Source organism: Platalea leucorodia (assembly GCF_965183815.1).
Source record: "Platalea leucorodia genome assembly, chromosome: 22".
In the NCBI taxonomy this organism is placed as follows: Eukaryota; Metazoa; Chordata; class Aves; order Pelecaniformes; family Threskiornithidae; genus Platalea; species Platalea leucorodia.
The window spans coordinates 1,627,647-1,653,002 of record NC_138844.1 but is presented as its reverse complement, the minus strand read 5'-3'; the positions used below and the strand labels follow the sequence as shown (position 1 = coordinate 1,653,002).

The 25,356-nt window shown below is 56.0% G+C and overlaps 4 protein-coding genes across 4 annotated transcripts; 2 read left to right on the top strand and 2 right to left on the bottom strand.

Moving 5' to 3' along the window:
* Window positions 1–239: 239 nt before the first annotated feature.
* LOC309599816 (feather keratin Cos1-2-like) lies at window positions 240–545 on the bottom strand (the record flags this gene model as incomplete). The annotated part of the gene is made up of 1 exon (XM_082331648.1): window positions 240–545. One exon carries the CDS (start codon window positions 543–545, stop codon window positions 240–242), a length of 306 nt encoding a protein of 101 aa, XP_082187774.1.
* A 10,328-nt stretch (window positions 546–10,873) lies between these two features.
* Window positions 10,874–11,179, top strand: LOC309599850 (feather keratin 1-like; the record flags this gene model as incomplete). Its single annotated transcript, XM_082331706.1, has 1 exon — window positions 10,874–11,179. The coding sequence occupies one exon, from the start codon at window positions 10,874–10,876 to the stop codon at window positions 11,177–11,179; it is 306 nt and encodes a 101-aa protein (XP_082187832.1).
* Window positions 11,180–20,728: 9,549 nt separating this feature from the next.
* On the top strand, window positions 20,729–21,034 carry LOC309599860 (feather keratin 1-like; the record flags this gene model as incomplete). Its single annotated transcript, XM_082331726.1, has 1 exon — window positions 20,729–21,034. The coding sequence occupies one exon, from the start codon at window positions 20,729–20,731 to the stop codon at window positions 21,032–21,034; it is 306 nt and encodes a 101-aa protein (XP_082187852.1).
* Window positions 21,035–24,280: 3,246 nt separating this feature from the next.
* On the bottom strand, window positions 24,281–24,586 carry LOC309599775 (feather keratin Cos1-2-like; the record flags this gene model as incomplete). Its single annotated transcript, XM_082331577.1, has 1 exon — window positions 24,281–24,586. One exon carries the CDS (start codon window positions 24,584–24,586, stop codon window positions 24,281–24,283), a length of 306 nt encoding a protein of 101 aa, XP_082187703.1.
* Between the last annotated feature and the right edge of the window lie 770 nt (window positions 24,587–25,356).

Below are 25,356 nucleotides of genomic sequence, written 5' to 3'. Positions count from 1 at the left end.
CGGTGCGCAACTAAACATGCTGACTGCAAGCCTGGGTTGACAATCAGTGCAAAATCATCCCCAACACGCCCCTCCCAGAACCAGCCCTGAGGAACATGTCTCTGCGTGGGCATCATGGGAGAGCATCTTTAGGGGAAAGGATGAGAGAGAAGCGCAGGCTGGGATGCAGCAGCAGTTTAATGAGTGAAAAGGGGGAAACGAGGTCGATCCGAGTGGAGGCCTCAGTGCAGGCAGCAGCTTTAGCAGGGGAGGCACCGGCTGCCACAGTAGCGGCTGCCGAAGCCCGAGAGGCCAAAGCCCCCGGAGGAGATGGGCACTCCCTGAGAGCTGAGGATGCTGCCAACGGCAGCGGAGGTGGAGGATCCCACGGCGGTGCTCTGCGGGAAGGAGCTGAGGATGGGTCCGGGCAGGGTCACCACCACGGGGGAGGGCTGGATGACGACGGTGGAGTCCTGGCACTGCCTGACACAGGGCTCATTGCAGCTGTTGGCCAGCGGGGTGGGGCCGCAGGGCTGGCAGGGCAGGCACGGGTTGTAGCAGGACATGTCTTGGGGCTGGAGGTGCGCCTGGGAGAGAGAGGGCAGGGGGAATGAGAGGAGGAGGGGTGGCTGAAGAGCAGCCTATCCCCCCAGCCCAAGGCCGCCCCTTTCCGTCAGCGCAAAAGAGCTTCACCAAAAGTGACTAAGCCCAGGGAGGTCTTCACCTAGCGCATAGCTCAGGAGATACCTCAGCCAAGCATCAGCCTCTCTGCATGTCCCACCTTCTGCTCCCTTCCCTCTCCCATGGCAAGCAGCCTCAGGACCCAGCAGAAGGAGGAGCAGGCTGAGGAGGAGGAAGAAGAGAAAGGGCTCCAAACTCACCTTCTTCCCAGGGAGGTGGAGGCAAGAAGAGTGGATGAGAGAGTGAGGCGAAGGGCCCGCTTTTATACTGCTCCTGCACCGCCCCAGGCCCACAGTCACTGCACGCGGGCACTAATTTTCCAACAGACTCACCTCCCAAGCAAAATATGCTACCTAATGGCACAGGTTGTGTTTTGGTTTCCATCAACACCGTCATTTCATTTCCTCATTTCTGCCATGACCAGTAGGCCAGGGACGCTCTTTTGAAGTATTGGGATGAGAGGCCCAAGGATTTCCTGAGCAGCATCATGGGTGTACAGGCAGAAGATGTGCCCGCAAGTGCTGGAGGTGTCTGTGCAGATGGAAGACATGGGTCTGGAGAAATCTGGTGAGGTTGTTTTCCAACGCCTGTGCAGGAAGGTGGGCATGTCTTCCCACCAATGCAGTGCTCTCCTGGGTGCCCAGAGGCTTCTGCGAATGAGGACATGCTGCATCCTTCCCCCTCCCTGCCTGCCTCCTTGCTTGCTCCAGCAGTCCCTGAGCACTGCCTGGCAGCGTCCTGAAAGGCAGGTGGGCTGCGCTACTGGTTTCAAACGCCTGCGCCCAAGGAAAGCTTCTCCTTCTGGGAAGACTTTTGCTGGTTTCTTTGGCAAAGGCGTCCCCTCTCGTGGCAGTCTCTGGGGGTCCCCAAGCAGTGCAATCAGCAGGCTTGTGGAAGGAGACCATTGCCCTCCCCAAAACCCTGGTTCCTCAGCAAGCCCTGTGGAGTTGGGTTCCTCCCCTCTCACTACCAGAAGGGTGTGCTGGGGGTCGGGACAGCGCCTTGTTCCTCCCACTCTCCTCACCCCACCATGTGTTTTGTTCACACGCTTTGGACCCTGACCTGCATGATACGTAATGGCCTGGCCTGGAGCTGTGTACTCGACTACAGCCCAGTGCTCAGAGCTCATTTTCCTGAGGCAGGGAGGGAACAGCCCTGGCCGGAGGGGAATTCAGCTGTGCATGGGACACGGGCCTGCAGACAACACGCACTCCTGGCTTGGCCTCACGCCAAAAGGCTGACGCATGGCCATTCCGAAATTAGAGTGTGACTCGCCATGGGGAGGGAGAGTCTGTCCCAGGAAGCTTGCCTACTGAAGGCATTGCCTTGCCCTCCTGGGCCGTGTCCCAGCTGCCTCCATGTCTGCAGGGCAGGGAAGTGCATTGCCTCCTTGATGTAGTCTGAGAGCTGGTTTTGTAGCCAGGGCCCTTGTGAGCACATCCCCTGCCTGAGCATCCTCAGGCACGTGGCACTGCAGGGTCCCGCCAGCCCTCGCTGCTCAGGGAGTTGGGGCAAGTTTCCTTGCCTCTCCAATGGTGCTGGGTTGTGCTCCTGGCTGAGGAGGCCTTTGGGGCATGGGAAAGAAGGCATGCTGAAGCACTACTGCCAGGAGAAGATGTATCGCCTGAGACCTGGGGATGATTCCCAGACAGTGGGGAGGTGTTTTTTGCAACTCTTTCTTTCCCTCCACGGAGTATTCAAGAGAGCTCCTCACCACAGCCTGGTCTCTTTGGCTAGGAAGGTGAGGTCTTTGAGACTCCTTTGGCCCAGTCCTCCAGCACATCTAAGTCGCCCTTTACAGCAGCCCTGCCTTGCAGTGCATCAGCTGGCTTGTACGGGTTGACTTGACTCAGGCAGTCCTTGATTTGAAGCCCGCCCACTGCTGGGAGGCCTCCCCCTCCTTCCTTCAACTCTTTCAGAGGGCACAGCGGCCTGGGAGCCCTTGTAGGTGAATACTGAGAGCGAGAAGGCATTGACTCCCCCCAACCTGCTCTCTGTCCACTCTTCAGGAAATCAGCTACCCACGTCAGCAGCGGGCCCACAGGTTCCTCTGTCAATCTTTGGCTGCTGCCAACTGGCTACTGCTGGAAAAGACAACAAAAATTGTTTCTCCAAATGCATTAGCAGCAAAAGGAGAGCTAAGGAGAATCTCCATCCTTTATTGGATGCGGGGGGAAGCCTAGTGACAGAGGAGAAGGAAAAGACTGAGGTACTTAATGCCTTCTTTGCCTCAGTCTTTAATAGTCAGACCAGTTGTGCTCGGGGTACCCAGCCCCCTGAGCTAGAAGATAGGGACAGGGAGCAGAATGAAGCCCCCGTAATCCCCAGGGAAATGGTTAGTGACCTGCTACACCACTTAGACACGGACAAGTCTATGGGGCCGGATGGGATCCAGCCAGACGTACTGAGGGAGCTGGCGGAGGTGCTCACCAGGCCACTTTCCATCGTCTATCAGCAGTCCTGGCTAACCAGGGAGGTCCCAGTTTAGGTTGGATATTAGGAAAAGGTTCTTCACCCAGAGGGTGGGGGAGCACTGGAGCAGTGCTGGGGAAGGCTCTGGAGCAGATCATCCTGAGTGCCTTCACGCGGCACGTACAGGACAACTGGGGATCAGGCCCAGTCAGCATGGGTTTATGAAAGGCAGGTCCTGCTTGACTGACCTGACCTCCTTCAATGATGAGGTGACCCGCTTAGTGGATGAGGGAAAGGCTGTGGATGTCTATCTGGACTTTAGTAAGGTCTTTGACACTGTTTCCTGTGGCATTGTCCTGGAGAAACTGGGTATTCATGGCTTGGATACTCTTCGTATCCAGTGAAAAACTGTCTGGATGGCCAGGCCCAAAAACTTGTGGTGAATGGAGCCAAATCCAGTTGGCGGCCAGTCACAAGTGCTGCTCCCCAGGGCTCAGTATGGGGCCAGTTCTGTTTACTGTCTTTATCAAGGATCTGGAGGAGGCGATTGAGTGCACCCTCAGTCAGTTTGCAGATGACACCAAGTTGGGCGGGCGTGTTGATCTGCTGGAGGGTAGAAAGTCTCGACAGAGGGACCTGGCCAGGCTGGATCGATGGGCCGAGGCCAGCTGTATGAGGTTCAACAAGGCAAAGTGCTGGGTCCTGCACTTGGGTCACAACAAGCCCATGCAACGCTACAGGCTTGGGGAAGAATGTCTGGAGAGCTGCCTGGCGGAAAAGGAGCTGGGGGTGTTGGTCGACAGCCGGCTGAATATGAGCCGGCAGTGTGCCCAGGTGGCCCAGAAGGCCAAGGGCATCCTGGCTTGCGTCAGAAATAGTGTGGCCAGCAGGACTGGGGACGTGATCATCCCCTTGTACTTGGCACTGGTGAGGCTGCACCTCGAGTACTGGGTTCAGTGTTGGGCCCTCACTACAGGAAGGACATTGAGGTGCTGGAGCGTGGCCAGAGAAGGGCAACGAAGCTGGTGAAGGGTGTAGAGCACAAGTCTTAGGAGGAGCAGCTGAGGGAGCTGGGGTTGTTTAGCCTGGAGAAAAGGAGGCTGAGGGGAGATGTTATCGCTCTCTACAACTGCCTGAAAGGAGGTTGCAGCGAGGTGGGGGGTCGGTCTCTTCTCCCCAGTAACAAGCTATAGGACGAGAGGAAATGGCCTCAAGTTGTGCCAGGGCAGGTTTAGGTTGGACGTTAGGAAAAAGTTCTTCACTGAAAGGGTAGTCAGGCACTGGCACAGGCTGCCCAGGGCAGTGGTTGAGTCCTCATCCCTGGAGGTATTTCAAAGATGGGTAGATATAGTGCTAAGGGACATGGTTTAGTGGTGGACTTGGCAGTGCTAGGTTAACGGTTGGACTCGATGATCTTAAAGGTCTTTTTCAACCTAAACGATTCTAGGATTCTATGATTCTGTGTTGCTCTTGATGGTTGTTGCCTGTTGCTCTTCATGCCCCTTGCAAGACTCAATGCAGGCTGAGTTGGCTTTCCTAACAGCATCCCAACATGCCTAGGAATTATTTCCAAATTCCTCCTTTGCAGCTCGTTCCTCCTTCCACCTCCAGGATGCTGCCTTTTGACATTGCTTCCCCACCTTGAGTCCCACCTTAGGCAAAGGTGATCTGCTGAGACATTGAATTTGTTTTCCTGAGTATCGGGCTGGACCCTTCTTGCTCTTGGACCATGAGGTGCCTAAGGCGCTGCCAGCTTTTCTGAGCTCCTTTGCCCTTCACAGCTGCCTCCATGGCATTCTACCTACCAGCTGCCTGACTAGGCCCAATTTGGCATGCCTGAAAGCCAGGGACAGCACTCTGCTACTGGCTTTCCTTCCTGTGTTCACATCGTGAACTCCGCTGCTTCTCAGGTGTGACAGCCAAGGCTGCCCTTGATTCCAATGTTCCTAAGCAATTTATCCTTGTCAGTGGCAGCTGTGCATCACCTCTCTTTTGCCCATGACAGAATCACAGGATCCTTGAGGTTGGAAGGGACCTCTGGAGATCGTCTAGTCCAACCGCCCCTGCTCAAAGCACGGTCAGCCTTTGGAAGGTTCTTAGGGCCAAGTCCTGTCAAGCTCTGAATATCTACAAGGATGGAGAAGCCACAATTTATCCGGGCACCCCCAGCCGGTGCTTGACCATGCTCACACTAACAATGTGGTTTCTTCTGTTTTCCTGGAATTTCCCCTATTTCAATATGTGCCCGTTACCTCTTGTTCCTTCACTGGATAGGACTCGGAAGAGTCTGGCTCTACGTTCTTGACTCCCTCCCGTCAGCTCTTTTACCCATTGGTAAGAGTCTCACTGGCTTCCCTCCAGTCCTCAGATGCATTCCCTGACTGCTGTGACTTTCAAAGGGACTTGAGAGCGACCTTGTAGTGACACCAACCGACTCCCTCGGGTGCCTCCCAGCAGGTCGCTTGCAGTCATGGCAGTCCAATCGGTTTAAATGCTCCCAGACCCGATCCTCCACTGCTGCAGGTCTTTCCTGGTCCAGATATTCCTAGGAATGTCAGGAGAGCGATCTCTTGACGGCAAACCCTGCCAGAGCAAGACCAAGGCAAGGAAACCTTGGAGTTACCTCCACCTTTGCTGTAAGCCCTGTCCCCAGGGAAGCTGCCCCCTTCAGGGTTGGGGCTGCCTTTGACCAAGGCTTGCTTTTGCTGCTGACCTACGTGGAAGAAGACCTTCTTGTTGCCCTCCACATGCTTTGCCTGATTCAATGCCAGGTGGACCTGTCCAGCAGTTAGACATGACCCTGCCCGGGGTATCCTTGGGCCTCTCATCCCAGCACATGAAAGGAGCCTGCATGGCACACCAAGCATGTCAGCAATGAGGAAATGAAATGGCAGCACCGATGGAAACCAAACCACAACCTGTGGCACTAGGTAGGCTATTTTGCTTGGGAGGTGAGTCTGTTGGAAAATTACTGCCCGCGTGCAGTGACTGTGGGCCTGGGGCGGTGCAGGAGCAGTATAAAAGCGGGCCCTTCTCCTCACTCTCTCATCCACTCTTCTCACCTCCATCTCCTTGGGAAGAAGGTGAGTCTGAAGCCCTTTCTCTTCCTCCTCTGCGTTTTCCTTTGGGTTTTCTCAGTGTGTACCTGCCGTTTGTCCTACACTGGGTCGTGGGGCTACCTATGATGGGAGAGGGAAGGGAAGAGAAGGTGTGGCATGGAGAGAGGCTGATGCTTGGCTGAAGTGGGCGATGGGCTAGACGGGGACCTCGATGAGCTTGAATGCTCTTGGCAGGGCTGTTTTGGGCTGAGGGGAAGGTGAAGCCCGTGAGCCTCCCTAAAATGCCTCTAGCTCTTGTCTCCAGCTCATGGTTTTTCTCCCTCGCGGTGGGGTGACAGGCTGCTCCTCACCCATCGCCCCTGCCCTGCCCTGCCCTTTGGCATGCCAAATTGGGCCTAGTCAGGCAGCTGGTAGGTAGAATGCCATGGAGGCAGCTGTGAAGGGCAAAGGAGCTCAGAAAAGCTGGCAGCGCCTTAGGCACCTCATGGTCCAAGAGCAAGAAGGGTCCAGCCCGATACTCAGGAAAACAAATTCAATGTCTCAGCAGATCACCTTTGCCTAAGGTGGGACTCAAGGTGGGGAAGCAATGTCAAAAGGCAGCATCCTGGAGGTGGAAGGAGGAACGAGCTGCAAAGGAGGAATTTGGAAATAATTCCTAGGCATGTTGGGATGCTGTTAGGAAAGCCAACTCAGCCTGCATTGAGTCTTGCAAGGGGCATGAAGAGCAACAGGCAACAACCATCAAGAGCAACACAGAATCATAGAATCCTAGAATCGTTTAGGTTGAAAAAGACCTTTAAGATCATCGAGTCCAACCGTTAACCTAGCACTGCCAAGTCCACCACTAAACCATGTCCCTTAGCACTATATCTACCCATCTTTGAAATACCTCCAGGGATGAGGACTCAACCACTGCCCTGGGCAGCCTGTGCCAGTGCCTGACTACCCTTTCAGTGAAGAACTTTTTCCTAACGTCCAACCTAAACCTGCCCTGGCGCAACTTGAGGCCATTTCCTCTCGTCCTATAGCTTGTTACTGGGGAGAAGAGACCGACCCCCCACCTCGCTGCAACCTCCTTTCAGGCAGTTGTAGAGAGCGATAACATCTCCCCTCAGCCTCCTTTTCTCCAGGCTAAACAACCCCAGCTCCCTCAGCTGCTCCTCCTAAGACTTGTGCTCTACACCCTTCACCAGCTTCGTTGCCCTTCTCTGGCCACGCTCCAGCACCTCAATGTCCTTCCTGTAGTGAGGGCCCAACACTGAACCCAGTACTCGAGGTGCAGCCTCACCAGTGCCAAGTACAAGGGGATGATCACGTCCCCAGTCCTGCTGGCCACACTATTTCTGACGCAAGCCAGGATGCCCTTGGCCTTCTGGGCCACCTGGGCACACTGCCGGCTCATATTCAGCCGGCTGTCGACCAACACCCCCAGCTCCTTTTCCGCCAGGCAGCTCTCCAGACATTCTTCCCCAAGCCTGTAGCGTTGCATGGGCTTGTTGTGACCCAAGTGCAGGACCCAGCACTTTGCCTTGTTGAACCTCATACAGCTGGCCTCGGCCCATCGATCCAGCCTGGCCAGGTCCCTCTGTCGAGACTTTCTACCCTCCAGCAGATCAACACGCCCGCCCAACTTGGTGTCATCTGCAAACTGACTGAGGGTGCACTCAATCGCCTCCTCCAGATCCTTGATAAAGACAGTAAACAGAACTGGCCCCATACTGAGCCCTGGGGAGCAGCACTTGTGACTGGCCGCCAACTGGATTTGGCTCCATTCACCACAAGTTTTTGGGCCTGGCCATCCAGACAGTTTTTCACTGGATACGAAGAGTATCCAAGCCATGAATACCCAGTTTCTCCAGGACGATGCCACAGGAAACAGTGTCAAAGACCTTACTAAAGTCCAGATAGACATCCACAGCCTTTCCCTCATCCACTAAGCGGGTCACCTCATCATTGAAGGAGGTCAGGTCAGTCAAGCAGGACCTGCCTTTCATAAACCCATGCTGACTGGGCCTGATCCCCAGTTGTCCTGTACGTGCCGCGTGAAGGCACTCAGGATGATCTGCTCCAGAGCCTTCCCCAGCACTGCTCCAGTGCTCCCCCACCCTCTGGGTGAAGAACCTTTTCCTAATATCCAACCTAAACTGGGACCTCCCTGGTTAGCCAGGACTGCTGATAGACGATGGAAAGTGGCCTGGTGAGCACCTCCGCCAGCTCCCTCAGTACGTCTGGCTGGATCCCATCCGGCCCCATAGACTTGTCCGTGTCTAAGTGGTGTAGCAGGTCACTAACCATTTCCCTGGGGATTACGGGGGCTTCATTCTGCTCCCTGTCCCTATCTTCTAGCTCAGGGGGCTGGGTACCCCGAGCACAACTGGTCTGACTATTAAAGACTGAGGCAAAGAAGGCATTAAGTACCTCAGTCTTTTCCTTCTCCTCTGTCACTAGGCTTCCCCCCGCATCCAATAAAGGATGGAGATTCTCCTTAGCTCTCCTTTTGCTGCTAATGCATTTGGAGAAACAATTTTTGTTGTCTTTTCCAGCAGTAGCCAGTTGGCAGCAGCCAAAGATTGACAGAGGAACCTGTGGGCCCGCTGCTGACGTGGGTAGCTGATTTCCTGAAGAGTGGACAGAGAGCAGGTTGGGGGGAGTCAATGCCTTCTCGCTCTCAGTATTCACCTACAAGGGCTCCCAGGCCGCTGTGCCCTCTGAAAGAGTTGAAGGAAGGAGGGGGAGGCCTCCCAGCAGTGGGCGGGCTTCAAATCAAGGACTGCCTGAGTCAAGTCAACCCGTACAAGCCAGCTGATGCACTGCAAGGCAGGGCTGCTGTAAAGGGCGACTTAGATGTGCTGGAGGACTGGGCCAAAGGAGTCTCAAAGACCTCACCTTCCTAGCCAAAGAGACCAGGCTGTGGTGAGGAGCTCTCTTGAATACTCCGTGGAGGGAAAGAAAGAGTTGCAAAAAACACCTCCCCACTGTCTGGGAATCATCCCCAGGTCTCAGGCGATACATCTTCTCCTGGCAGTAGTGCTTCAGCATGCCTTCTTTCCCATGCCCCAAAGGCCTCCTCAGCCAGGAGCACAACCCAGCACCATTGGAGAGGCAAGGAAACTTGCCCCAACTCCCTGAGCAGCGAGGGCTGGCGGGACCCTGCAGTGCCACGTGCCTGAGGATGCTCAGGCAGGGGATGTGCTCACAAGGGCCCTGGCTACAAAACCAGCTCTCAGACTACATCAAGGAGGCAATGCACTTCCCTGCCCTGCAGACATGGAGGCAGCTGGGACACGGCCCAGGAGGGCAAGGCAATGCCTTCAGTAGGCAAGCTTCCTGGGACAGACTCTCCCTCCCCATGGCGAGTCACACTCTAATTTCGGAATGGCCATGTGTCAGCCTTTTGGCGTGAGGCCAAGCCAGGAGTGCGTGTTGTCTGCAGGCCCGTGTCCCACGCACAGCTGAATTCCCCTCCGGCCAGGGCTGTTCCCTCCCTGCCTCAGGAAAATGAGCTCTGAGCACTGGGCTGTAGTCGAGTACACAGCTCCAGGCCAGGCCATTATGTATCATGCAGGTCAGGGTCCAAAGCGTGTGAACAAAACACATGGTGGGGTGAGGAGAGTGGGAGGAACAAGGCGCTGTCCCGACCCCCAGCACACCCCTCTGGTAGTGAGAGGGGAGGAACCCAACTCCACAGGGCTTGCTGAGGAACCAGGGTTTTGGGGAGGGCAATGGTCTCCTTCCACAAGCCTGCTGATTGCACTGCTTGGGGACCCCCAGAGACTGCCACGAGAGGGGACGCCTTTGCCAAAGAAACCAGCAAAAGTCTTCCCAGAAGGAGAAGCTTTCCTTGGGCGCAGGCGTTTGAAACCAGTAGCGCAGCCCACCTGCCTTTCAGGACGCTGCCAGGCAGTGCTCAGGGACTGCTGGAGCAAGCAAGGAGGCAGGCAGGGAGGGGGAAGGATGCAGCATGTCCTCATTCGCAGAAGCCTCTGGGCACCCAGGAGAGCACTGCATTGGTGGGAAGACATGCCCACCTTCCTGCACAGGCGTTGGAAAACAACCTCACCAGATTTCTCCAGACCCATGTCTTCCATCTGCACAGACACCTCCAGCACTTGCGGGCACATCTTCTGCCTGTACACCCATGATGCTGCTCAGGAAATCCTTGGGCCTCTCATCCCAATACTTCAAAAGAGCGTCCCTGGCCTACTGGTCATGGCAGAAATGAGGAAATGAAATGACGGTGTTGATGGAAACCAAAACACAACCTGTGCCATTAGGTAGCATATTTTGCTTGGGAGGTGAGTCTGTTGGAAAATTACTGCCCGCGTGCAGTGACTGTGGGCCTGGGGCGGTGCAGGAGCAGTATAAAAGCGGGCCCTTCTCCTCACTCTCTCATCCACTCTTCTTGCCTCCACCTCCCTGGGAAGAAGGTGAGTTTGGAGCCCTTTCTCTTCTTCCTCCTCCTCAGCCTGCTCCTCCTTCTGCTGGGTCCTGAGGCTGCTTGCCATGGGAGAGGGAAGGGAGCAGAAGGTGGGACATGCAGAGAGGCTGATGCTTGGCTGAGGTATCTCCTGAGCTATGCGCTAGGTGAAGACCTCCCTGGGCTTACTCACTTTTGGTGAAGCTCTTTTGGGCTGACGGAAAGGGGCGGCCTTGTGCTGGGGGGATAGGCTGCTCTTCAGCCACCCCTCCTCCTCTCATTCCCCCTGCCCTCTCTCTCCCAGGCGCACCTCCAGCCCCAAGACATGTCCTGCTACAACCCGTGCCTGCCCTGCCAGCCCTGCGGCCCCACCCCGCTGGCCAACAGCTGCAATGAGCCCTGTGTCAGGCAGTGCCAGGACTCCACCGTCGTCATCCAGCCCTCCCCCGTGGTGGTGACCCTGCCTGGACCCATCCTCAGCTCCTTCCCGCAGAGCACCGCCGTGGGATCCTCCACCTCCGCTGCCGTTGGCAGCATCCTCAGCTCTCAGGGAGTGCCCATCTCCTCCGGGGGCTTTGGCCTCTCGGGCTTCGGCAGCCGCTACTGTGGCAGGAGTTGCCTCCCCTGCTAAAGCTGCTGGCGATGGCCCTGGGGAAGGCCCCCAGGGACCCACAAGATGGTACCGGACTGGGGACAGAGCATCGACTTGTTTTCTGAGGAACTGAGCAACGCCAGCACCCCTTGCAAAAGGACGGGGCCAGCCTGGGCTCTCCGAAAGCACGGCCCATGCCTGCCTTTCCCCTCTTCCGCTCTCTCCTTTCCCTCCTGTGTCCTTGTTCTGTTGCGCTCCCGTGGGCTGTGAGCCCCACAAAGCCAGCCTAGGGCAGAACTGCTGGCCCTGCTCTGTCTCTGGGGCAGGCAGATGGAGACCTGGCGGGACCTCTGCCACAGCCATGGGGCGCCGATTCATATATGCCCCTGGTGCTCCCTGCACGGGGACCTGCACCCGTCTTGACCTCATTTCCCTCTTGCCTCATTAAAGTTCTGCTGCATGCCAGCCCATGCCTTTGCCTCGTCCTTTCCCCTGCAGACACTTTGCCAAGGTGCCCAGGAAGAGAGATGTTGCTCAGGGGTGGGTCTGGGAGGAGGTCATTAGAGGTGGTTCTGCCGTGATTGTTAACACAGGCTTGCTTCGAATATGCTTAGCCATGCTCAGTGTGACCATCTGCTTTCTGAACTTCTGTGCCTCTCTGGGGCTGGACAGAGTGACCCGAGGCAGTTGAATGACCATAGCTACTGCAGAGATGATTTTAGGTCTCCCACCAAAGCCTTCTCTTCTCCGTGCTCAGCGAGCCCTGTGCCCTCAGCCTCTCCTCCCCAACCAAGTGCTCCAGCCCCCTCACCATCCAGCCCACCCTCCGCTGAACTCCCTCCATTCAGTCAAGGTCTTTCTTGCATTAGAGCCCAAAACGCGAAACAGTGTTCTAGATGGCGTCAGGTGAGTGCTGAGCAGAGGGCGATCACCACTCCCATCACTCTGCTGTCTGCACGCCTGCTCATATAGCCCAGGATGTTGATGACAGTCCTTGGTGTGCGGGAAGAGTGCTGGGAGTCGCACCTGTTTTGATGGGGTTGCCGCAAAAGCACCTTTCGTGGCCCTGCTTGTCAGGGGCCGAAGGATTCGTGGGGAGACAGGGCTGGTTACTACCAAGGCAGCTTCTGATCAGGGCTCTGGGTGGAGAAGTATCATCTCGCGCGGCTGTGTCCTGCAGCAGTTCAGCTGCTCCCCTTTGTCGGCGGCAAGTCTCTCCGCAGCCTTTGCTGCTGGTCTGCGCACTGCTTTGGAGAGCTCTTGGACAGCCCTTTGAGACACTCAGCCCACACCCGCTGCCTCTCTTCCTGGCGCGGGTCTCTCCCTGCTCCCCTCTCTGCAGAAACATTCCCAGGAAAGCCTGGGCACAGAGAGGGAAGGAGCAGGGCAAGGAGGGCATGCGCTGCCCGTGGGCCTGTGTGGTGTGCTGCCCCTGACTAGTACTAAGCACCCCGCAGCAGCTCTCTCAATCCGTTGTCCCATTTGGATGGGGGGAGAATTGGAAGAGCAAGAAAGCGAAATACCCTCGGGCTGAGATCAGGCCAGTCTAAGAGGGGAAGGGGAAAGAAGGGAGAAAACCAAGTGGTGCAAAGGCAATCACCCACCACCTAGCAGCAGCAGACTCATGCCCATGCATTCTCCCAAGAGCTGCTCCTTCGGAAAGACTGCGCAAGATTTTATTGCTGAGCGTGATGTTATGTGGCATGCAATAGCCTTGTGGTCAATTCAGGTCAGCTGTCCTGGTGGTGTCCCCTCCCCGGTGCTTGCCCACCCCTAGCCTCTGCTGTGGGGGGTGCAGAGTGAGAAAGAGAGACGGCCTTGATGGTGAGCAAGCACTGTGCAGAACTAGCTAAAGCTTTGGTGTGTTGTCTGCGCTGTTTCTGCACACATTTGAAGCACAGCACTTTGGCTGCATCCCAAGAGTTACAGTCAACGTCTCCAGGTCCAAGTGGAAACCAGTGACGACTGGTGTCCTTCGGGGGTCCGTCCTGGGACCAAGACTGTTTCCTGCCTTCACCAACGACATGGATAGTGCGACTGAGTGCACCCTCATCAAGTTTGTGCATGACACCAGGGTGAGGGGTGCAACTGGTACGCTTGAGGGAAGGGATGCTGTCCAGAGGGATCTTGACAGGCTTGAGGAATGGTCCGATGTGAAATTCAGGAACTTGGACAAGGCCAAGTGCAAGGTCCTGCACCTGCGTTGGGGCAATCCTCCATATCAATACAGACTGGAGGATAAACGGCTGAGAGCAGCCCTGCAAAGAAGGACTTGGAGACACTGGTGGTTGAAAAATTGTGCATGAGCATGCCAGTTGAGGTCCAGAGAAGGCCTACAAAAATGATCTGGGGGATGTAAGAGCTGTCCTATGAAGAAAGGCTGAGGGAGGTGGGGTTGTTGAGCCTGGAGAAGAGAAGGCTCTGGGGAGACCTTATTGCAGCCTTTCAATATATAAAGGGGACTTATAAGGAAGTTGGAGAGAGACATTTTATCAAGGCCTGTAGGGACAGGAGAAGGTTTTAAACTGAAATCGGGTAGATGCAGCTTGGACGTAAGGAAGAAATGGATTACGATGAGGGTGGTGAGACACTGGAAAAGGTTGCCCCGAGAATGATGGGCTGCCCCATCACTGGCAGTGTTGAAAGTGAGGTTCAACGGAACTTTGAGGGACGTGAGGTAGTGCCAGATATCCCTGCCCATGGCAGGGGGCTTGGACTAGATGATCTTTCAAGGTCTCTTCCAAGCACAACCATTCTCTGATTGTATTCTACTATGGTCGGCTGTCAAGGCAGCCCACTGCACTGTGTTCCTCTGTTCCTTTGAGAATGCTATGGTGAGGATGGGTTGTCCTGGCCTCTCCTGGGAAGCTAGTGCCTATGTCTTGTCAATACCACATTCCCTGCTGACTACTCGCATCACAGTGTTGAGCTTTCCAAGGAAAAAGAAGAGGTGTGCACAACAAAGTGGATGGTAGTGACTGAACGATGTCGGGTAATTCCACCGCGATGCAGAAAGGCAGACAATTTTAGAAACCAGAGGATCACCCGGTGCGCAACTAAACATGCTGACTGCAAGCCTGGGTTGACAATCAGTGCAAAATCATCCCCAACACGCCCCTCCCAGAACCAGCCCTGAGGAACATGTCTCTGCGTGGGCATCATGGGAGAGCATCTTTAGGGGAAAGGATGAGAGAGAAGCGCAGGCTGGGATGCAGCAGCAGTTTAATGAGTGAAAAGGGGGAAACGAGGTCGATCCGAGTGGAGGCCTCAGTGCAGGCAGCAGCTTTAGCAGGGGAGGCACCGGCTGCCACAGTAGCGGCTGCCGAAGCCCGAGAGGCCAAAGCCCCCGGAGGAGATGGGCACTCCCTGAGAGCTGAGGATGCTGCCAACGGCAGCGGAGGTGGAGGATCCCACGGCGGTGCTCTGCGGGAAGGAGCTGAGGATGGGTCCGGGCAGGGTCACCACCACGGGGGAGGGCTGGATGACGACGGTGGAGTCCTGGCACTGCCTGACACAGGGCTCATTGCAGCTGTTGGCCAGCGGGGTGGGGCCGCAGGGCTGGCAGGGCAGGCACGGGTTGTAGCAGGACATGTCTTGGGGCTGGAGGTGCGCCTGGGAGAGAGAGGGCAGGGGGAATGAGAGGAGGAGGGGTGGCTGAAGAGCAGCCTATCCCCCCAGCACAAGGCCGCCCCTTTCCGTCAGCCCAAAAGAGCTTCACCAAAAGTGACTAAGCCCAGGGAGGTCTTCACCTAGCGCATAGCTCAGGAGATACCTCAGCCAAGCATCAGCCTCTCTGCATGTCCCACCTTCTGCTCCCTTCCCTCTCCCATGGCAAGCAGCCTCAGGACCCAGCAGAAGGAGGAGCAGGCTGAGGAGGAGGAAGAAGAGAAAGGGCTCCAAACTCACCTTCTTCCCAGGGAGGTGGAGGCAAGAAGAGTGGATGAGAGAGTGAGGAGAAGGGCCCGCTTTTATACTGCTCCTGCACCGCCCCAGGCCCACAGTCACTGCACGCGGGCAGTAATTTTCCAACAGACTCACCTCCCAAGCAAAATATGCTACCTAATGGCACAGGTTGTGTTTTGGTTTCCATCAACACCGTCATTTCATTTCCTCATTTCTGCCATGACCAGTAGGCCAGGGACGCTCTTTTGAAGTATTGGGATGAGAGGCCCAAGGATTTCCTGAGCAGCATCATGGGTGTACAGGCAGAAGATGTGCCCGCAAGTGCTGGAGGTGTCTGTGCAGATGGAAGACATGGGTCTGGAGAAATCTGGTGAGGTTGTTTTCCAACGCCTGTGCAGGAAGGTGGGCATGTCTTCCCACCAATGCAGTGCTCTCCTGGGTGCCCAGAGGCTTCTGCGAATGAGGACATGCTGCATCCTTCCCCCTCCCTGCCTGCCTCCTTGCTTGCTCCAGCAGTCCCTGAGCACTGCCTGGCAGCGTCCTGAAAGGCAGGTGGGCTGCGCTACTGGTTTCAAACGCCTGCGCCCAAGGAAAGCTTCTCCTTCTGGGAAGACTTTTGCTGGTTTCTTTGGCAAAGGCGTCCCCTCTCGTGGCAGTCTCTGGGGGTCCCCAAGCAGTGCAATCAGCAGGCTTGTGGAAGGAGACCATTGCCCTCCCCAAAACCCTGGTTCCTCAGCAAGCCCTGTGGGGTTGGGTTCCTCCCCTCTCACTACCAGAGGGGTGTGCTGGGGGTCGGGACAGCGCCTTGTTCCTCCCACTCTCCTCACCCCACCATGTGCTTTGTTCACACGCTTTGGACCCTGACCTGCATGATACATAATGGCCTGGCCTGGAGCTGTGTACTCGACTACAGCCCAGTGCTCAGAGCTCATTTTCCTGAGGCAGGGAGGGAACAGCCCTGGCCGGAGGGGAATTCAGCTGTGCGTGGGACACGGGCCTGCAGACAACACGCACTCCTGGCTTGGCCTCACGCCAAAAGGCTGACACATGGCCATTCCGAAATTAGAGTGTGACTCGCCATGGGGAGGGAGAGTCTGTCCCAGGAAGCTTGCCTACTGAAGGCATTGCCTTGCCCTCCTGGGCCGTGTCCCAGCTGCCTCCATGTCTGCAGGGCAGGGAAGTGCATTGCCTCCTTGATGTAGTCTGAGAGCTGGTTTTGTAGCCAGGGCCCTTGTGAGCACATCCCCTGCCTGAGCATCCTCAGGCACGTGGCACTGCAGGGTCCCGCCAGCCCTCGCTGCTCAGGGAGTTGGGGCAAGTTTCCTTGCCTCTCCAATGGTGCTGGGTTGTGCTCCTGGCTGAGGAGGCCTTTGGGGCATGGGAAAGAAGGCATGCTGAAGCACTACTGCCAGGAGAAGATGTATCGCCTAAGACCTGGGGATGATTCCCAGACAGTGGGGAGGTGTTTTTTGCAACTCTTTCTTTCCCTCCACGGAGTATTCAAGAGAGCTCCTCACCACAGCCTGGTCTCTTTGGCTAGGAAGGTGAGGTCTTTGAGACTCCTTTGGCCCAGTCCTCCAGCACATCTAAGTCGCCCTTTACAGCAGCCCTGCCTTGCAGTGCATCAGCTGGCTTGTACGGGTTGACTTGACTCAGGCAGTCCTTGATTTGAAGCCCGCCCACTGCTGGGAGGCCTCCCCCTCCTTCCTTCAACTCTTTCAGAGGGCACAGCGGCCTGGGAGCCCTTGTAGGTGAATACTGAGAGCGAGAAGGCATTGACTCCCCCCAACCTGCTCTCTGTCCACTCTTCAGGAAATCAGCTACCCACGTCAGCAGCGGGCCCACAGGTTCCTCTGTCAATCTTTGGCTGCTGCCAACTGGCTACTGCTGGAAAAGACAACAAAAATTGTTTCTCCAAATGCATTAGCAGCAAAAGGAGAGCTAAGGAGAATCTCCATCCTTTATTGGATGCGGGGGGAAGCCTAGTGACAGAGGAGAAGGAAAAGACTGAGGTACTTAATGCCTTCTTTGCCTCAGTCTTTAATAGTCAGACCAGTTGTGCTCGGGGTACCCAGCCCCCTGAGCTAGAAGATAGGGACAGGGAGCAGAATGAAGCCCCCGTAATCCCCAGGGAAATGGTTAGTGACCTGCTACACCACTTAGACACGGACAAGTCTATGGGGCCGGATGGGATCCAGCCAGACGTACTGAGGGAGCTGGCGGAGGTGCTCACCAGGCCACTTTCCATCGTCTATCAGCAGTCCTGGCTAACCAGGGAGGTCCCAGTTTAGGTTGGATATTAGGAAAAGGTTCTTCACCCAGAGGGTGGGGGAGCACTGGAGCAGTGCTGGGGAAGGCTCTGGAGCAGATCATCCTGAGTGCCTTCACGCGGCACGTACAGGACAACTGGGGATCAGGCCCAGTCAGCATGGGTTTATGAAAGGCAGGTCCTGCTTGACTGACCTGACCTCCTTCAATGATGAGGTGACCTGCTTAGTGGATGAGGGAAAGGCTGTGGATGTCTATCTGGACTTTAGTAAGGTCTTTGACACTGTTTCCTGTGGCATTGTCCTGGAGAAACTGGGTATTCATGGCTTGGATACTCTTCGTATCCAGTGAAAAACTGTCTGGATGGCCAGGCCCAAAAACTTGTGGTGAATGGAGCCAAATCCAGTTGGCGGCCAGTCACAAGTGCTGCTCCCCAGGGCTCAGTATGGGGCCAGTTCTGTTTACTGTCTTTATCAAGGATCTGGAGGAGGCGATTGAGTGCACCCTCAGTCAGTTTGCAGATGACACCAAGTTGGGCGGGCGTGTTGATCTGCTGGAGGGTAGAAAGTCTCGACAGAGGGACCTGGCCAGGCTGGATCGATGGGCCGAGGCCAGCTGTATGAGGTTCAACAAGGCAAAGTGCTGGGTCCTGCACTTGGGTCACAACAAGCCCATGCAACGCTACAGGCTTGGGGAAGAATGTCTGGAGAGCTGCCTGGCGGAAAAGGAGCTGGGGGTGTTGGTCGACAGCCGGCTGAATATGAGCCGGCAGTGTGCCCAGGTGGCCCAGAAGGCCAAGGGCATCCTGGCTTGCGTCAGAAATAGTGTGGCCAGCAGGACTGGGGACGTGATCATCCCCTTGTACTTGGCACTGGTGAGGCTGCACCTCGAGTACTGGGTTCAGTGTTGGGCCCTCACTACAGGAAGGACATTGAGGTGCTGGAGCGTGGCCAGAGAAGGGCAACGAAGCTGGTGAAGGGTGTAGAGCACAAGTCTTAGGAGGAGCAGCTGAGGGAGCTGGGGTTGTTTAGCCTGGAGAAAAGGAGGCTGAGGGGAGATGTTATCGCTCTCTACAACTGCCTGAAAGGAGGTTGCAGCGAGGTGGGGGGTCGGTCTCTTCTCCCCAGTAACAAGCTATAGGACGAGAGGAAATGGCCTCAAGTTGCGCCAGGGCAGGTTTAGGTTGGATGTTAGGAAAAAGTTCTTCACTGAAAGGGTAGTCAGGCACTGGCACAGGCTGCCCAGGGCAGTGGTTGAGTCCTCATCCCTGGAGGTATTTCAAAGATGGGTAGATATAGTGCTAAGGGACATGGTTTAGTGGTGGACTTGGCAGTGCTAGGTTAACGGTTGGACTCGATGATCTTAAAGGTCTTTTTCAACCTAAACGATTCTAGGATTCTATGATTCTGTGTTGCTCTTGATGGTTGTTGCCTGTTGCTCTTCATGCCCCTTGCAAGACTCAATGCAGGCTGAGTTGGCTTTCCTAACAGCATCCCAACATGCCTAGGAATTATTTCCAAATTCCTCCTTTGCAGCTCGTTCCTCCTTCCACCTCCAGGATGCTGCCTTTTGACATTGCTTCCCCACCTTGAGTCCCACCTTAGGCAAAGGTGATCTGCTGAGACATTGAATTTGTTTTCCTGAGTATCAGGCTGGACCCTTCTTGCTCTTGGACCATGAGGTGCCTAAGGCGCTGCCAGCTTTTCTGAGCTCCTTTGCCCTTCACAGCTGCCTCCATGGCATTCTACCTACCAGCTGCCTGACTAGGCCCAATTTGGCATGCCTGAAAGCCAGGGACAGCACTCTGCTACTGGCTTTCCTTCCTGTGTTCACATCGTGAACTCCGCTGCTTCTCAGGTGTGACAGCCAAGGCTGCCCTTGATTCCAGTGTTCCTAAGCAATTTATCCTTGTCAGTGGCAGCTGTGCATCACCTCTCTTTTGCCCATGACAGAATCACAGGATCCTTGAGGTTGGAAGGGACCTCTGGAGATCGTCTAGTCCAACCGCCCCTGCTCAAAGCACGGTCAGCCTTTGGAAGGTTCTTAGGGCCAAGTCCTGTCAAGCTCTGAATATCTACAAGGATGGAGAAGCCACAATTTATCCGGGCACCCCCAGCCGGTGCTTGACCATGCTCACACTAACAATGTGGTTTCTTCTGTTTTCCTGGAATTTCCCCTATTTCAATATGTGCCCGTTACCTCTTGTTCCTTCACTGGATAGGACTCGGAAGAGTCTGGCTCTACGTTCTTGACTCCCTCCCGTCAGCTCTTTTACCCATTGGTAAGAGTCTCACTGGCTTCCCTCCAGTCCTCAGATGCATTCCCTGACTGCTGTGACTTTCAAAGGGACTTGAGAGCGACCTTGTAGTGACACCAACCGACTCCCTCGGGTGCCTCCCAGCAGGTCGCTTGCAGTCATGGCAGTCCAATCGGTTTAAATGCTCCCAGACCCGATCCTCCACTGCTGCAGGTCTTTCCTGGTCCAGATATTCCTAGGAATGTCAGGAGAGCGATCTCTTGACGGCAAACCCTGCCAGAGCAAGACCAAGGCAAGGAAACCTTGGAGTTACCTCCACCTTTGCTGTAAGCCCTGTCCCCAGGGAAGCTGCCCCCTTCAGGGTTGGGGCTGCCTTTGACCAAGGCTTGCTTTTGCTGCTGACCTACGTGGAAGAAGACCTTCTTGTTGCCCTCCACATGCTTTGCCTGATTCAATGCCAGGTGGACCTGTCCAGCAGTTAGACATGACCCTGCCCGGGGTATCCTTGGGCCTCTCATCCCAGCACATGAAAGGAGCCTGCATGGCACACCAAGCATGTCAGCAATGAGGAAATGAAATGGCAGCACCGATGGAAACCAAACCACAACCTGTGGCACTAGGTAGGCTATTTTGCTTGGGAGGTGAGTCTGTTGGAAAATTACTGCCCGCGTGCAGTGACTGTGGGCCTGGGGCGGTGCAGGAGCAGTATAAAAGCGGGCCCTTCTCCTCACTCTCTCATCCACTCTTCTCACCTCCATCTCCTTGGGAAGAAGGTGAGTCTGAAGCCCTTTCTCTTCCTCCTCTGCGTTTTCCTTTGGGTTTTCTCAGTGTGTACCTGCCGTTTGTCCTACACTGGGTCGTGGGGCTACCTATGATGGGAGAGGGAAGGGAAGAGAAGGTGTGGCATGGAGAGAGGCTGATGCTTGGCTGAAGTGGGCGATGGGCTAGACGGGGACCTCGATGAGCTTGAATGCTCTTGGCAGGGCTGTTTTGGGCTGAGGGGAAGGTGAAGCCCGTGAGCCTCCCTAAAATGCCTCTAGCTCTTGTCTCCAGCTCATGGTTTTTCTCCCTCGCGGTGGGGTGACAGGCTGCTCCTCACCCATCGCCCCTGCCCTGCTTCCCCCTGCCCTCTCTTCCAGGTGCACCTCCAGCCCCAAGACATGTCCTGCTACAACCCGTGCCTGCCCTGCCAGCCCTGCGGCCCCACCCCGCTGGCCAACAGCTGCAATGAGCCCTGTGTCAGGCAGTGCCAGGACTCCACCGTCGTCATCCAGCCCTCCCCCGTGGTGGTGACCCTGCCCGGACCCATCCTCAGCTCCTTCCCGCAGAGCACCGCCGTGGGATCCTCCACCTCCGCTGCCGTTGGCAGCATCCTCAGCTCTCAGGGAGTGCCCATCTCCTCCGGGGGCTTTGGCCTCTCGGGCTTCGGCAGCCGCTACTGTGGCAGGAGTTGCCTCCCCTGCTAAAGCTGCTGGCGATGGCCCTGGGGAAGGCCCCCAGGGACCCACAAGATGGTACCGGACTGGGGACAGAGCATCGACTTGTTTTCTGAGGAACTGAGCAACGCCAGCACCCCTTGCAAAAGGACGGGGCCAGCCTGGGCTCTCCAAAAGCACGGCCCATGCCTGCCTTTCCCCTCTTCCGCTCTCTCCTTTCCCTCCTGTGTCCTTGTTCTGTTGCGCTCCCGTGGGCTGTGAGCCCCACAAAGCCAGCCTAGGGCAGAACTGCTGGCCCTGCTCTGTCTCTGGGGCAGGCAGATGGAGACCTGGCGGGACCTCTGCCACAGCCATGGGGCGCCGATTCATATATGCCCCTGGTGCTCCCTGCACGGGGACCTGCACCCGTCTTGACCTCATTTCCCTCTTGCCTCATTAAAGTTCTGCTGCATGCCAGCCCATGCCTTTGCCTCGTCCTTTCCCCTGCAGACACTTTGCCAAGGTGCCCAGGAAGAGAGATGTTGCTCAGGGGTGGGTCTGGGAGGAGGTCATTAGAGGTGGTTCTGCCGTGATTGTTAACACAGGCTTGCTTCGAATATGCTTAGCCATGCTCAGTGTGACCATCTGCTTTCTGAACTTCTGTGCCTCTCTGGGGCTGGACAGAGTGACCCGAGGCAGTTGAATGACCATAGCTACTGCAGAGATGATTTTAGGTCTCCCACCAAAGCCTTCTCTTCTCCGTGCTCAGCGAGCCCTGTGCCCTCAGCCTCTCCTCCCCAACCAAGTGCTCCAGCCCCCTCACCATCCAGCCCACCCTCCGCTGAACTCCCTCCATTCAGTCAAGGTCTTTCTTGCATTAGAGCCCAAAACGCGAAACAGTGTTCTAGATGGCGTCAGGTGAGTGCTGAGCAGAGGGCGATCACCACTCCCATCGCTCTCCTGTCTGCACGCCTGCTCATATAGCCCAGGATGTTGATGACAGTCCTTGGTGTGCGGGAAGAGTGCTGGGAGTCGCACCTGTTTTGATGGGGTTGCCGCAAAAGCACCTTTCGTGGCCCTGCTTGTCAGGGGCCGAAGGATTCGTGGGGAGACAGGGCTGGTTACTACCAAGGCAGCTTCTGATCAGGGCTCTGGGTGGAGAAGTATCATCTCGCGTGGCTGTGTCCTGCAGCAGTTCAGCTGCTCCCCTTTGTCGGCGGCAAGTCTCTCCGCAGCCTTTGCTGCTGGTCTGCGCACTGCTTTGGAGAGCTCTTGGACAGCCCTTTGAGACACTCAGCCCACACCCGCTGCCTCTCTTCCTGGCGCGGGTCTCTCCCTGCTCCCCCCTCTGCAGAAACATTCCCAGGAAAGCCTGGGCACAGAGAGGGAAGGAGCAGGGCAAGGAGGGCATGCGCTGCCCGTGGGCCTGTGTGGTGTGCTGCCCCTGACTAGTACTAAGCACCCCGCAGCAGCTCTCTCAATCCGTTGTCCCATTTGGATGGGGGGAGAATTGGAAGAGCAAGAAAGCGAAATACCCTCGGGCTGAGATCAGGCCAGTCTAAGAGGGGAAGGGGAAAGAAGGGAGAAAACCAAGTGGTGCAAAGGCAATCACCCACCACCTAGCAGCAGCAGACTCATGCCCATGCATTCTCCCAAGAGCTGCTCCTTCGGAAAGACTGCGCAAGATTTTATTGCTGAGCGTGATGTTATGTGGCATGCAATAGCCTTGTGGTCAATTCAGGTCAGCTGTCCTGGTGGTGTCCCCTCCCCGGTGCTTGCCCACCCCTAGCCTCTGCTGTGGGGGGTGCAGAGTGAGAAAGAGAGACGGCCTTGATGGTGAGCAAGCACTGTGCAGAACTAGCTAAAGCTTTGGTGTGTTGTCTGCGCTGTTTCTGCACACATTTGAAGCACAGCACTTTGGCTGCATCCCAAGAGTTACAGTCAACGTCTCCAGGTCCAAGTGGAAACCAGTGACGACTGGTGTCCTTCGGGGGTCCGTCCTGGGACCAAGACTGTTTCCTGCCTTCACCAATGACATGGATAGTGCGACTGAGTGCGCCCTCATCAAGTTTGTGCATGACACCAGGGTGAGGGGTGCAACTGGTACGCTTGAGGGAAGGGATGCTGTCCAGAGGGATCTTGACAGGCTTGAGGAATGGTCCGATGTGAAATTCAGGAACTTGGACAAGGCCAAGTGCAAGGTCCTGCACCTGCGTTGGGGCAATCCTCCATATCAATACAGACTGGAGGATAAACGGCTGAGAGCAGCCCTGCAAAGAAGGACTTGGAGACACTGGTGGTTGAAAAATTGTGCATGAGCATGCCAGTTGAGGTCCAGAGAAGGCCTACAAAAATGATCTGGGGGATGTAAGAGCTGTCCTATGAAGAAAGGCTGAGGGAGGTGGGGTTGTTGAGCCTGGAGAAGAGAAGGCTCTGGGGAGACCTTATTGCAGCCTTTCAATATATAAAGGGGACTTATAAGGAAGTTGGAGAGAGACATTTTATCAAGGCCTGTAGGGACAGGAGAAGGTTTTAAACTGAAATCGGGTAGATGCAGCTTGGACGTAAGGAAGAAATGGATTACGATGAGGGTGGTGAGACACTGGAAAAGGTTGCCCCGAGAATGATGGGCTGCCCCATCACTGGCAGTGTTGAAAGTGAGGTTCAACGGAACTTTGAGGGACGTGAGGTAGTGCCAGATATCCCTGCCCATGGCAGGGGGCTTGGACTAGATGATCTTTCAAGGTCTCTTCCAAGCACAACCATTCTCTGATTGTATTCTACTATGGTCGGCTGTCAAGGCAGCCCACTGCACTGTGTTCCTCTGTTCCTTTGAGAATGCTATGGTGAGGATGGGTTGTCCTGGCCTCTCCTGGGAAGCTAGTGCCTATGTCTTGTCAATACCACATTCCCTGCTGACTACTCGCATCACAGTGTTGAGCTTTCCAAGGAAAAAGAAGAGGTGTGCACAACACAGTGGATGGTAGTGACTGAACGATGTCGGGTAATTCCACCGCGATGCAGAAAGGCAGACAATTTTAGAAACTAGAGGATCACCCGGTGCGCAACTAAACATGCTGACTGCAAGCCTGGGTTGACAATCAGTGCAAAATCATCCCCAACACGCCCCTCCCAGAACCAGCCCTGAGGAACATGTCTCTGCGTGGGCATCATGGGAGAGCATCTTTAGGGGAAAGGATGAGAGAGAAGCGCAGGCTGGGATGCAGCAGCAGTTTAATGAGTGAAAAGGGGGAAACGAGGTCGATCCGAGTGGAGGCCTCAGTGCAGGCAGCAGCTTTAGCAGGGGAGGCACCGGCTGCCACAGTAGCGGCTGCCGAAGCCCGAGAGGCCAAAGCCCCCGGAGGAGATGGGCACTCCCTGAGAGCTGAGGATGCTGCCAACGGCAGCGGAGGTGGAGGATCCCACGGCGGTGCTCTGCGGGAAGGAGCTGAGGATGGGTCCAGGCAGGGTCACCACCACGGGGGAGGGCTGGATGACGACGGTGGAGTCCTGGCACTGCCTGACACAGGGCTCATTGCAGCTGTTGGCCAGCGGGGTGGGGCCGCAGGGCTGGCAGGGCAGGCACGGGTTGTAGCAGGACATGTCTTGGGGCTGGAGGTGCGCCTGGGAGAGAGAGGGCAGGGGGAATGAGAGGAGGAGGGGTGGCTGAAGAGCAGCCTATCCCCCCAGCACAAGGCCGCCCCTTTCCGTCAGCCCAAAAGAGCTTCACCAAAAGTGAGTAAGCCCAGGGAGGTCTTCACCTAGCGCATAGCTCAGGAGATACCTCAGCCAAGCATCAGCCTCTCTGCATGTCCCACCTTCTGCTCCCTTCCCTCTCCCATGGCAAGCAGCCTCAGGACCCAGCAGAAGGAGGAGCAGGCTGAGGAGGAGGAAGAAGAGAAAGGGCTCCAAACTCACCTTCTTCCCAGGGAGGTGGAGGCAAGAAGAGTGGATGAGAGAGTGAGGAGAAGGGCCCGCTTTTATACTGCTCCTGCACCGCCCCAGGCCCACAGTCACTGCACGCGGGCAGTAATTTTCCAACAGACTCACCTCCCAAGCAAAATATGCTACCTAATGGCACAGGTTGTGTTTTGGTTTCCATCAACACCGTCATTTCATTTCCTCATTTCTGCCATGACCAGTAGGCCAGGGACGCTCTTTTGAAGTATTGGGATGAGAGGCCCAAGGATTTCCTGAGCAGCATCATGGGTGTACAGGCAGAAGATGTGCCCGCAAGTGCTGGAGGTGTCTGTGCAGATGGAAGACATGGGTCTGGAGAAATCTGGTGAGGTTGTTTTCCGACGCCTGTGCAGGAAGGTGGGCATGTCTTCCCACCAATGCAGTGCTCTCCTGGGTGCCCAGAGGCTTCTGCG